General features: G+C 37.6%; 1 protein-coding gene across 7 annotated transcripts in view; it reads left to right on the top strand.

The window, feature by feature from the left end:
* Positions 1-12679, top strand: part of PTPRM (protein tyrosine phosphatase receptor type M) — a 454349-nt gene that overhangs the window by 92661 nt on the left and 349009 nt on the right. For all 7 annotated transcript variants that reach the window (XM_082290787.1, XM_082290786.1, XM_082290784.1 and 4 more), the window contains exon 2: positions 8118-8240. In XM_082290787.1, the coding sequence (XP_082146913.1) occupies positions 8118-8240 (123 nt within the window). The remainder of the gene's footprint in view (positions 1-8117; positions 8241-12679) is intronic.

Here is a 12679-nt window from a genome sequence, read left to right as displayed (position 1 = left end):
AGTTGCATTTTTGTTTTTCTCAGTAGGCTTATTTCACTGCAAGAATATCATTTGAATTTTTAATTCTGTTTTAAGTGCGTGAAAAGAAGGTTCCTTTTGTTAGTTATTTGTAGGTCAAAGCTTTCAGGCAGTCTATACAAGAGATTTTTTGCATTTTGAAGCACATTTTTATCATGTATTTGTGATAAACAAGATGCAAAACATAAGGGAAATCTGCCTTTTATTTATTCCCTTTTGTAGTGGTTTTGACCACAGTCCAGAATTTCATCACGTTCGCTCAGCTCCAATAAAAATGTAAATCACCTGTCTCCCTTTTGCAACTGGTATGCCCAGTGTGATCTTTTTAATAAGGTGTAAACATCTGTAGGTTAAACAGGTGTTACAAATTGGACTTCTAGTTGTTCTTGGAAAGTCTTTCCAAAGTACTTCTCATATGGAGCTTTTTTTGGTAATGCTTTTTTGAGAAAGTTATCATAACATACATTTGTAAATTCAATTTAAGCATTAAATTAGTAATTAAAAATGACAACAGTACATATACAAAAAAAAAAAAAAGAAGAAACAAAAAAATCCCACCAACCCCCTCCCTGCAACAGCCACTAAAATTTATCTGTAGCAGTTATTCGTACAAGAAATGTCTCTCACTATTAACTCATGTTGAACTGGAAGAATAGCTATTAGTTTTAGCACCCAGCATGATATCCTCCCTTTAACTAAAGCATAAAATCTGATGACTTCTGCAAATATGTTTGTTTTAATAGTACTTCTCAAAATAGGGTCTCCATAGCACATTTCTGTATAATCCTGTACGCTCTTTGTGGGGATGAACACTCGGATATTTCTCTTGGTAGATGTCCTAACTAATGACAACTGCAGCAGGGTTATAATTTGTGTATGTAAGCATATATGTGCACTTGCCCGTATAACTGATGCCATACATTAAGAAAAGCTATCACTAATACTGTGAAATCAAACACCCTGCCATTAAATAATGCCAGAAATAAGTTTGCTCATAGAATATTAATGTGCACCCATTTTCCCGTGGGCCTCATAAATATTCACTGATACAAAAATGACACACATATATGGATACTATTTGCTTACACAAGATGGATGATTTTTATTTTAAGAGCCTTTATTCATTGTCTTACCTTGGTGAGTGGTTTCTGTTTTTATGTCTTGGTAGCTCAAAGGTGTTTAAATGCACATTTTGAGAGGAAACTTTTTTCAGGGTTTTTCAGTAAAGTCCAGGAACCCAAATTTTGAATTACTCTCTATATCTATTAGGCAAATGTAATTGTTAAAACCCATTTTATATGCCTAAGTGTGGGCAGGTTTCTAGGGGAAGTTAGAACTGACAGATATGTTTTCCGTAAAATTCAACGTTGCTACATTATCCTGTGTTACCAAAACTGAAACATTTTTGGTGACATTTATGTTGATTCACTTTCTGTCAGGTAAGTGGAGGGAAAACAGAGAGAACAACTGTAAATGTTTTATGAACGTGTGGTGAGCTTTTGAATACTCTTAAATAACAGCTCTAAGTGTTTATCTGAATTTTGGCTTTTTTTTTTGTATGCTGTCATGTCATCCATCACCTGTGATACTGCTAGAATTGTGTCCATGAATTTGGAATTCTCAAGCATTCTTGTGCCACCTTCTCCACAAGTCTTAGCACAGTTCTATAAAATTTTTTGTCCTTTTTTCTCCCTTAGGGACAGAATTAATACCCGACTTTCTTAGTTGCTAAACACATACTCTTACTTCATGATCTTTTCTCTGGCTCATGAGATTTTTCCAGACAATTCTTCTATTCTCTACCTTTTTCAAAACCCATTCTGAGCACACCCACAATCAGAAAAGGTCTCTAATTGTAAAGTCTGTTTCCTTTTGCTCTTATCTCTCACCCCTGTGCATATGTAGATTTGACAAAACGTAGAAACTGTTTTAAATGAGATCAACTTTATGCAGCACATGGATTTTCAGGCTCCCTGACCAGTAATATAGATTGCAGAATTATTTTAGAGCTCTGAACACTTGCCTTTGGTAGAAGAAAAAAAATTCCCTCGGTATATTTTGAGTGAAAATAAATGTTCCATTTTAAAACAGGCTACCCACTGTTGAAAGCTCACTAGTAAAGCCTGGATAAGAATTTGTGGTGCATGTGTGTTGCTGCAGATACGTGGCAGCTCTGTGGGCACTTTGGAGGCACACAGAGAAGTTTCTTTTGCTGGCTATCTCTGAGCTAGCATGTCTGGATAGCCCTTTCAACATGTAATACTGTAACACCTTTGAGAGGGCAGGTTGAGCTTTTTTTTGCTGAGAATCTACACACAAAGTAGAATCCAGGCAGACCACGGTGTTCAGTTTCTAATACGTTCTTTAAACTGTCCACTTACATAGCTGAAGCTAGTTTACATGAACCTTATTGGCTTGACCATATACGGATTTCAGTGAAGCAAATGCTTTTGAACTAGGAAATTTCTGTCATCACCCCATCTATAGTAAAAGTTACACAGCAGACCAGACCTGTGTTACAGGTTCACAGGCAGCAGTTTAGTTTTTTTATGTTAAAAATTGTCAGTTGATTCCCACTGTTGCTTTCTCTGTTAGTGAGTTTATAATTGAGAATGGCTTATTTTCCTCTTTATGACTCCTTATCTGCCCCCAAAGGAGAAATTGTTTATTCTGTGATGGGATGGTTTGTCAGCTTAAAAGGCACAGGATCCTGTTTCCTTGTGCTGTGTTTCTCAGATCATTTTCTACTTGTCATGAGAGTGTCTAGATAAGATAATTGTCCTGAGTAACCCTTGGGGATGACTCATTCACAGATTAGGCAACCTTAGCAATTGTAGTTTGCCACAGTTTTTGGTTATTTCAGGTTTCATTTGCCTTGGTGTGTTGTCCAGGTGATGCACTTGGTCCATTGCTCTTGGATGCAGGGTTGTTCATGAGGACAGGAGGGAGTGCAGTTGGCTGAGGAATGCTATACTGTTGGTTTGGGCAGAGGCTTCTTTTTTGTTATAGACAGAAAGGAAAGAGGAATTGCCTAATAGGAGATGACTCTTTCCCTGCATTATCCAACCCTACTGATATGAAATGTGGTCTAGGCATCCCAGCTTTCAGATCAGATGTCAACATTTTAATTCCTGTTTCGAAGTACAGCTACACTGCGCTTAGAGTTAATCAACATTACCCCATTTCCAGAATGAAACCAAAAATAACAGAGACGGCAGAATTCAGAATACTTTTTAAATGAGATAAAGAAGAATACTAGGCAAATGGGGGATTCAGTAAACTTGTCTTCTGGGTTCATGTATTCTGCAACAGGATTCATGTTACTATGGCCGATCAGAAACCATAGGGCTTTGCTGCAAAGAAAAAATTGATGTTATCCCAAAACAGGGCCTGTGCATCAGTTCTGGTATGCACATATGTTCCCTGCCAGTGCTAGCACTGACACTCATAAGAATTACTAGTTTTAGGACTTGTACACTTGGCAGCAAATTTTTGATGGAAAGTACATGTTGATCTGAGATCTCTGAAGTATATAAAATCAACAGAAATAAAGCAGTGCCCAGCATAATTTGAACTTTTTTCTATGCTGTTTTTGTCACTGAAAGGATTTTTAGTATCCTACTGTTTGCTAAGGTATTCTTTGAGAATGCTTCATAACAGTTGTCAGAGTCGGTAAAACACAAAATAGTTTGAATAAAACTTAATTCAAATTAGGGAAAAATACAGTGTATTCTTTATCCCTTTTACTTTAATTGGTTGCTTTCATCTTACATTACATTCCTTGTTTAAGCTCATAAATTTTTCAAGATCTAAAGTAATTTAGCCAGCTAAAATTGAAGCATCCAAAAAGGACTATGCTCAGACAATGGCATAGTTATATTGAACTGGGTTCATGATGGTTAAATGGATAATCGCAGTTGAAAGAACCATAGGCTGTAATAGACTGTGTTGCATCTTGTGCATTTATCAATTCAGTTCCTCTTAGGAATCCAAAAATATCTATAAAATGCAGCATAAGCCAAAGAATCTTAATGGCATATGTATCTTCTGCTTTACTTATAAATATTTCAGTCAGCATAGAGTTCATCCTTTAAAATGCAGTTTGGCCATCCAAACTGTGATGTCAGTATAACAGGCAGGGAAATTGCTTTGCTTGATTGAACTGTGTAACAGCCAATATGTATTTTGATTATTACTATCAATTCTAGTAGCAAAAAATGAGCAGATTTCTCAAGTGAGCTGGTTGATTATAAACAGCAGCCAGTCTTGGCAGTGGCTTGTGTTTCAAAACAGTGCCATGATGAGAGACATTAAAGACCTGATAGTTGCTCAGATTTTACCAGTCCTTGTTGATACCACGGGTCCATTTCATGAGCTGGAAACCTTGACAATAAGAGTGTCGTGACTAGAAAATAGACAAAGTGCTGCAGGAGCAGCCAGGAGGGCTTCAATAGAGGCAAATGCAGGGGTTTCTCAAAAGTCATGACCCATTTCTGAAGAACATCTTGTAGTATGGTCAGATGTGAGGGGTAGAAGTGCCAGGGGTTGGTCATAAGCCATTAGGATCTTGGATGACTATTGATTTACAGTATTGTTTCTTGGCTAATTTGGCTAAGTGGTTTTTTTGTTGTTTGTTTTGTTCCACTAAGGTGTTCTGTGTTACAAGGTTGCCTCTACTTCCAACACCTATATATGCCATGCAAAAGTCTTTACAAAAAGTCATGGCTGTGCAAAGCCTTTATTAGTATTCATCTTATCCTCAGTGTCTCGCTGTGGAAAGAAACATGGCTTGACATCTGTGCTATTAAAGATCCTCTGTATGCTGGTCAGTTCTCTGGATAGGTGACTGTACAGCTTGATTACTTGTTGCAATACTTTCTACACTTTCCTTATTAGTTGTGGGTGGATGGGGCTTAGGAATGGAAGGAGTTCAGAACTTTCTTTAAACTTCTGTAGCAGACTTGAAGATTTGATACCCATTTAGATGAAGTTATAGTAATAATAATACAACAAAGGATGTAAATGGCAAAGATGGAAAAAAAAGAAATCCTGAGTGTGATTTAGCTGTAGACTTGCAAGAGAAATGAAGAAAAACAAGCAGTGAGAAAGGGTCCCATGTTGAGAGACAAATGGTCTAGACAAATAGAACTGTCATTCTATTTATCCACATTTTTGACGTCTTCCTGATTCGTGAGCATGGGAGAAGCCTTTATTAACCATATGGAATCACAAATACTGCCTTTTTCCCAGTATTGGATATTTTGCAGTGCTTGGCTGGGCTTCTGGATTTGAGGAAGAAAACACTTTAAACTGTTTTGTCTTCTTATCACTAGAGATATGTTTGATGTCATAAAGTGTGGGAGCTATTCTATATATTCATTCATCCTGGTTTGAATTGTAAACCCTGATTTATGCCAGCTTTCATTTGGGTATATATTTTTTGCCAAGTTTGACTACATTGCAGACTGCATAACTTAGTATTTAAATTTATGTCCTATTATCATTTGCAGTACTTTTGCAAGGAAACTATCTTTCTTTTTTATTTTTATTTTTTATAAAAAAGCGCAAATATATCTGTGAAAGTTGATGTTCAGCTTGTATGTCTGAAACTTAGCTTGTGGTGTATTTTATGAAGTTCGAAGTAATATTTATGCAAGTACTAGAAAAAATGTACAAATGACTGTCTAAATTTCTAAGCCTTCCCTCTGGAAATGTTGCAGATGTTATTTAATATACTCTATAAAAATCTTGCGTATTTTTGAATTTTTTTTGACTTCAGGAGAGAGAGAGTTTATGTCTCTTGTTAACATTGAGGCAAAATGTTAGATTTTGGAGTTGTGAGTTTTTTAATGGGTTTTCTGTTCCCATTGGATTATCTAATTGAATCTTTTGCTCTTAAATTTGTACAGAAAGAAGCAGTTTCCAAGAGGTGCTGATTTCCCTCATACACTTAGATCTATTGGAGACTTCCCATAGAAAGTTATCTTAGAACAGAGATTAGTACAGGATGACCTGTATCCAAGGACAGGGCAAACATGGTATGTCTCTAAAGGCCAATGTAGTAGTCTCACTGTTAAGAAAAAAAAAAAAAAGATTCAGTGAATGCATATAAAAATAATTTCTGCTGAAGATTATGTGCTTGCGAAATTCTTGCTATGAATCTCAAATATACACTTGGACTAGTTATTAGGAAGGCTGGACTTCAGTTAGGTGATATTTGTCAGGTGTAATGGAATTTTGTCTTCTACTTTTTGGTAAGTGTCATGGTTTTAAGCCCTGGGAAGAAATTAATTTTATCCTATTGAAAATGGACAATATGGTATTCTGTAATGCCATTTATAGTGCTCTAGGAAAATTAAGATTTTAAAAGTAATTTTTAAATCTAGATTTTGTCTGTTTCCTGTTTTAATACAGCTTGGCAAGGCTAAGCCTACTGTGCCTTTGGACAGATAGCAAAGATGATGAATAACCCTAAAGTTTAGTTTTGTTTGAACAGCTGTAGAATTTCCTTCAATATGGACAGAAATATCTCTGACTAGAGTTATATTTATTTTCCCAAATAGGAAAGATGTCATTCTTCACTGGAGTGAAACATCAAATAAAACAGAATTTTGTAACCCTGTGTTAGTCTCCTCTTAGATGATAACAATGTGAAAAAGCTGAAGTTTCCTCTGTACCACAGGAAAGAAAGCAAAGCTTTTCCGTTTTCTTGTGGATAATGTTAGACTCCATTCTTTTAAATATGGGACATTAATTTTTTCCCTACCCCAGCTTGGGGGTGTGTGAGCTTTTATAACATGTTTTTTTTTACTTAGAAGAGAGTGAGAAAAAAAAAAGAGGAAATAATACTGTTTTCTTTCAGGGATTCTGAGACTGAGTATCTTGGGGTGACTTTATGATGTGTATCCCATATTGCTGCCTATGTCCAGAAATTAATTCTTGTGCCTTTCTATGCCTTTAAACTGAGCCTGAGGGGGGGAGGAAAAACTGAGCAAAACTTCTTCAAAGCAGTTTGCAGCTTGTTCAAGGTCACACAGAGACAGAGATGGCTCTCTCTGTTCAGCCGCGGCAGGAGAGCGAGAGCGAAGGGAAGCACCCGGCTTGCTTTCTTTCCAGCCAGCTTTTGGCCAGTTTTTCAGCTCCTTTCCCTCCGGAGAGCTGAACTTTTGTTTTCCTGGGACTTTGTATTTTTTCCCTTTTCTCTGCTGGACTGTTTCAACATCAGAACACTTTGGGAGGACCTTCCACCCAGGCCTTGGCCCTGGAGGTGGGTCCACCACCCTGTCCCAGCTCCAAGGAGGGGAAGAGAGGGAGGCTACGGAAGGACTCTGAAATTTTCCCATGTTTTCTCTCCACAGCGAGAGGTTTCATTATTTAGCATTAGTATCTTTTTTTCCCTGTGTATTTCTTAAATAAATAGTTTTTAACTCTTTCACTTTCCTTCAAGGAAAAAGGTTTTTTTCCCGAACCTGGTGGGGGAGGGGTGGTTTGTAATCTGTCTTCTCTCAGAGGATATACTTCTAAATTTGGCCAAACTGGCGCACTGAGCATAAGTTGACATTTTGAGGTAGATGTGCTGTGTTGTGCCAGAGGCACTGATCCCACAAACAGCTGTGCTGGTACCTGTTTGCAGTGCAGCACACCTGGGAGCATCTCAGTTTTCCCTTACTTGGAAACCAAGGTACAGGAATGAAAGCTTGTGTTCCCACCTTTACAGGTTTCTTCTAAAATGTAGGTCCTTGGGCATGGAATACTTTTTCTTTCCCTGAAGAATGTTAATCATGTAATCTTTTAATATTCTTATTTTTACTGCTATTTATTTTGCTATTTTGTTTTTGATACCTGGTGATTGCATTATAAGAGAAAATTTGTCTGCAGTTCTAAACTTGCTCTTTTACCCTTAGGATTTTGTTTGCATGACAAGAAACTTTTATGCCCTCTATAAAGTGAAGTTTAGTAAATACATAATAATTTGTATTAAAAGATGTTTAAAAATGACAAAGCCTGCTTTGAATGATGTTGCAGTTGTTAGGATTGGAGACTCATAGTCCGTTACTTGCATGCCTTGTTTAGTTTTTACCTTTGTGTTTCTTTAACAGGGTGCTGCACTTTTGATGAGCCTCTCAGTTCCTGTGGCTATAGTCAGTCAGATGATGATGATCTCAACTGGGATCAGGTGAATGCACCGATGAAGCCGTCCTCGGGTCAAGGGATGCCATCGGGTTCGTCTTTATTTTGCTTTGTTTCTCTTCGATGTTAGATCATGTGTTTGTCCAGCATTGACAGTACTGTTCTTAAAATGCTGTTTCATCTGAGTCTGTTTAAGTGGGATACTCAGATTTTCCAAGTGATTTCTATGAGGGATATTTTGCAACTCGAAGTTGTTGTGCAGGGAGTATAAAGGTTAGAAAGAAGAAATAGAAACTTGGTGTTATCAGGGAGGGCTGAAAGAAAACAGAAGGGTTACATGAGAATGAAACCAAAGTAGTCCTAGGAACAAGCAGACACGACTTAGAAAAGGAAGATAGTCTTAGGTATTTTCATTGAAAGATATAATAATCAAAATCTGTTATAAAAGGATGGAGAGAGAAGAGGTGAGTGAAAAAGCAAAGAAACCCCAAAAGAAAGGGTTGCAATGATTCTATGCTCGTTGAATTTAAAAGACAGTTGTGATACTATTACTTAATGTATTTTTTGCACTGCATGCAGTTGGACCTTGTTCCATAGCAACAGCCTGTACATTCTGCTGAACTATAAACCTGCTCTAGTAATATAGTTATTACCCTAGTACTTCATCCACAGAAATACGTAAAATCTGTCCACTAGTTTTAAACTATTCGCTAGCCTAAAATTTACCAGTTGTTCTTTTTTCTAGTTTTTATCTAGGCACGTTAAGAGTTCCCCCATGTACTGATCTCCATTTCCTGGGAGTTGATCGCCTGCAACCCAGCTCAGCATCTACTTTGGCTTTTATAGACTGAGCCCTAAGTGACTATTATCACTTAAAAGTAGGCAGAACAAGAAGACTACTAGATAAAATCATTGGATGTAGCATTGTGGGACTTCTTCAGCATTAGTCTCATAACTTAGTATAAATATATCCATAACACTTAAAAGCATTGCAGATGAATGTCCCAGTATTTCACATCCCTTTCAATGAGGTCTTTAAAGGACCCATAATGTACTTAGGTGTTTATATAGAATCTCTTCAAAAGTTGTTCTTGAGAAAATGTTCCTTCCTAATTTTTGAATAAGGGAATTAGGAAATAGACAACATCAATCTTCAGAAGTGACAGTATAAACAAAACCTGAACATAATGCACTCATCAATAGTGTAGCAATAAATGTACTAATGTATGATATGCATAATCAGCCTTAGATACCGTTCACTTGTAAAAAAAAGGCTTTCAGTGTTCTTCGCTGTAGATTTACCAGTGTCGCCCTCAGTTGTGAATGACATCTTACCTGAGGTTCATGGCTGAAGTACCTTTTACTTCAGCACTTTGTTTCCTCTGGCAAAGGCAGGACTCCCAACTTCAAGATGGATGTTCAGTTTATCTGAGTCCTGGCATTTGGATCATTGTGCTAGATTGAGTTCATCAACCCAGATAAAGGACGTTCTTTCGAATTCCTTTTTAAACTGGCTTTCGTCCAGTGGTCTTGGCATATACTGCTGAACATTTTCTGAACTACTTCATTAGTGCTTGATACTGTTGCTCAAGATGGAGATAACACACAGTTTATCAGCCATCTTGGCTAGCGGTACAAGATGTACATTCTTTTTTTCAGTCATGCCACTGGAATTTTCTTTCTATTCCAAATTTCATTCATTACTTTCCTCACTTGGATTTGTGAAAGCAATTGTCGGTATGTGATGTTCAGTCTTCTTGGCAGATAGAAGAGGTTTAAATCTGTGTTCTCTTCTCTCGTGACCACAGGCTTGCAGATTTTTGGGTTTTTTTTCTTGATGGTAGGAGTCTAGACTACAGACTGGCATGTCTATAGAAGGAAAATGATATGTGTAATTTTATTTATCAGATGTCATACAACTTGTTTCTTACTTGTCTTCTTGCCTTTTTATCAGAAGTCTGAAATAATGTTCTGATGATCTAGTAAAAATCTATTTAACTTGGTAACAAGTTATATTTACAGTTTAGGGAGTTTTGTTTGTGCCCATAAAGGAAGTGAAATATTCTTTGGGAGCATTGGGTCAGAAGATGAATGAGTTAGTCTGAGGATATTGGTGCCTTAAAAGGTCAAAAACCCCTTTGAGAGGGAAGAAATGCTCATTTTTTGCAAATGAGAAGCTCTGTGTCTAACAGCACGATTTAGTCAAGTGGTATCTAATTTTTCCTCATAATTTCATCTAGACAGTTTTTTCCTGTTCTTGTTCAAATCATCGTCTTAATGATTTTAATTAGTTTTCAGTTAGCCTTAGCCAGAGGGTTATGTGATACACTTAAAAAATGATTTCAAGTAGTTTGTCAGCAGTTTCTGAGCTACATATTTAGGAAGAAATAACTTCAGATGATAATGAGTAGAACATCTTAAATTAATGGTTTGTGGGGAATTCTTGGCTTGAAAGCAAAATGCTTTATGCAACAATGTTGTAATACTAGACTGAAACAACGACTCTCAGTTCTGTACTCCCTTTGTCAGAAGAAAAAAATTAATGCACATAACATTCCTAATTTCAGGCAACATGCTCCAGTGAGTGAGTTGATGTCAATATATAATATTTTGTATAATTTGGTGACTGTCAGGGGTAAGCACACAAGTGATGGCATTAGATTTCTTTTAATCCACATGAGAGTGCTGAGAGCATAGCTGCACTTCAGATAGATAAATATTTTGGCATGATATGTTATTTCAGTGGAACAAAAATGTCATATAAGATTCATGCATATGTGTGCATGCTTTCATGTACATGCTGTTTACAAGTTTGTGAATATTGGAGATCTTATTTTAGATGAAAATTGCTAAACTGTATCAAAGGTAATAATAAATCCCAGAAGTGTTTCTTGCAGTGGACTTTAATCCCTGTTGGATTGTTACTGTAGCACAGAAATAGGAAGTTACCACTAAAGTTAGTAGGGTGGTAGTGCTCTAATTTCCTTGATAAATGTCAGCATGGCCTTTAATGAGTCAGTACTAATCCGAAATTGTGTTAAACAGACCCCAAAATTAACGACATGTATGAATTTCTGTATTTATTCGTATGAATTAAATCAATGTGGTTAATCCACTGCTCTTCTGTTTCAAGTGTCCTGTGAGTCAGATGGAGTAAATGCTGTTTGGAAGAGCAGCTCTTCCCTTTTTTCAGCCTCTGTCTTCTCCTTGTCTTTCTGTTCCCAAAAAGTGTGTTTTTTTAAATAATGTTCATTATCCTATGGAACAGTTACAGCAGTTTGATATTAATGTGTTTATATAATACAGATTTACAGTTACAGCTAACTGTAAGCCCTCTAGTTGTAGTCCAGTAAAAATGTCTTCAGAAAAATACACCCACACAGTAGATTACTCAATTGGCAAGGTGTGGGCTGCAGGAGCGCGGCCTCCATGAGAAGAGGTTGGGGATGCCCCGTGTTGGACACATCTGGGCACAGCCACTGGACCCACTGCTGGGAACAGCTGAGCTCCTGCTGCACCTCTGGGATAGCATGTTTAGGAAACTGTAAAAGCCACTGGGCAGCAGCTGTCAGAGAGAGAAGTGAGAATATGTGAGAAAAGCAGCCCTGCAGACACCAGGGGTCTTCTCCAGGGTCAGTGGGGAAGGAGAGGGACGGGGTGCTCCAGGCACCAGTGCAGAGACTCCCCTGCAGCCTGGGTGCAGCCCATGGTGAGGCAGCTGTGCCCCTGCAGCCCATGGAGGTCCATGATGGAGCAGAGATCCTCCTGCTGCCTATGCACAACCCCACACCAAGAAAAGGTGAGTATTTCATGAAGAAAGCTGCAGCCCATGGAGAGGAGTCCACACAGGGGTAAATTTTATCACAGGACCTGTGGCCTGTGGGGTCACTGGAGCAGTACATTCCTGAAGGACTGTGTCCCATGGAAAGGGGTTGCTTTGGGGCTTTTTTAGATACTTGAGAGCTTTGTGTTAGTTCAGATACTGCTACAGTAAGTCATCAGTGACAGCGATGCAATTAGAATTTTACCGATTACTCCAAGAAGAACAAATATTGTCAGGAGTCTTCTGTGTTTATCATTTACTTGATATCATTTCTGTTCGTGTCCATGTATTTTTCTGTGAAACATTGTGTTCAATTGTGTAAAATCTTTCTATGGTGTTTCACAGTTCCAGTTGATTTCTAAAGGACAGTAGCATCATTTTTATTCGATGCAGTGGTTGGTTTGATATCTCTGAGGGGATGTCACTGCATTTGCAGCAAGTCACTGGCATCAGCCTTTCATTCATTTTAAAACAGTTCAAACCCAAATATAAATCAAATCTTCACAGGCTGCCATTCTGCATTGAAAGGATGTTTCCTGCAGTGAAGCTTTCTGTGTTTAATGCAGTACTGGTCAAAGCCAGGATGAGAATTCTGTTTGTGCTATTTGAGGTGATAATACATGATTTTCGTGGCTATATGTGATTTTTTGAATGGCCTTATATGCTTATTTGTATTCTGAGTAGGTAGTGTTGCTTAATGCCTATGCA

The sequence above is a fragment of the Coloeus monedula genome (assembly GCF_965178545.1).
Source record: "Coloeus monedula genome assembly, chromosome: 1".
Lineage (NCBI taxonomy): Eukaryota > Metazoa > Chordata > Aves > Passeriformes > Corvidae > Coloeus > Coloeus monedula.
Note: the sequence above shows the minus strand (reverse complement) of the source record. Positions and strands in the feature narration are given on the sequence as shown.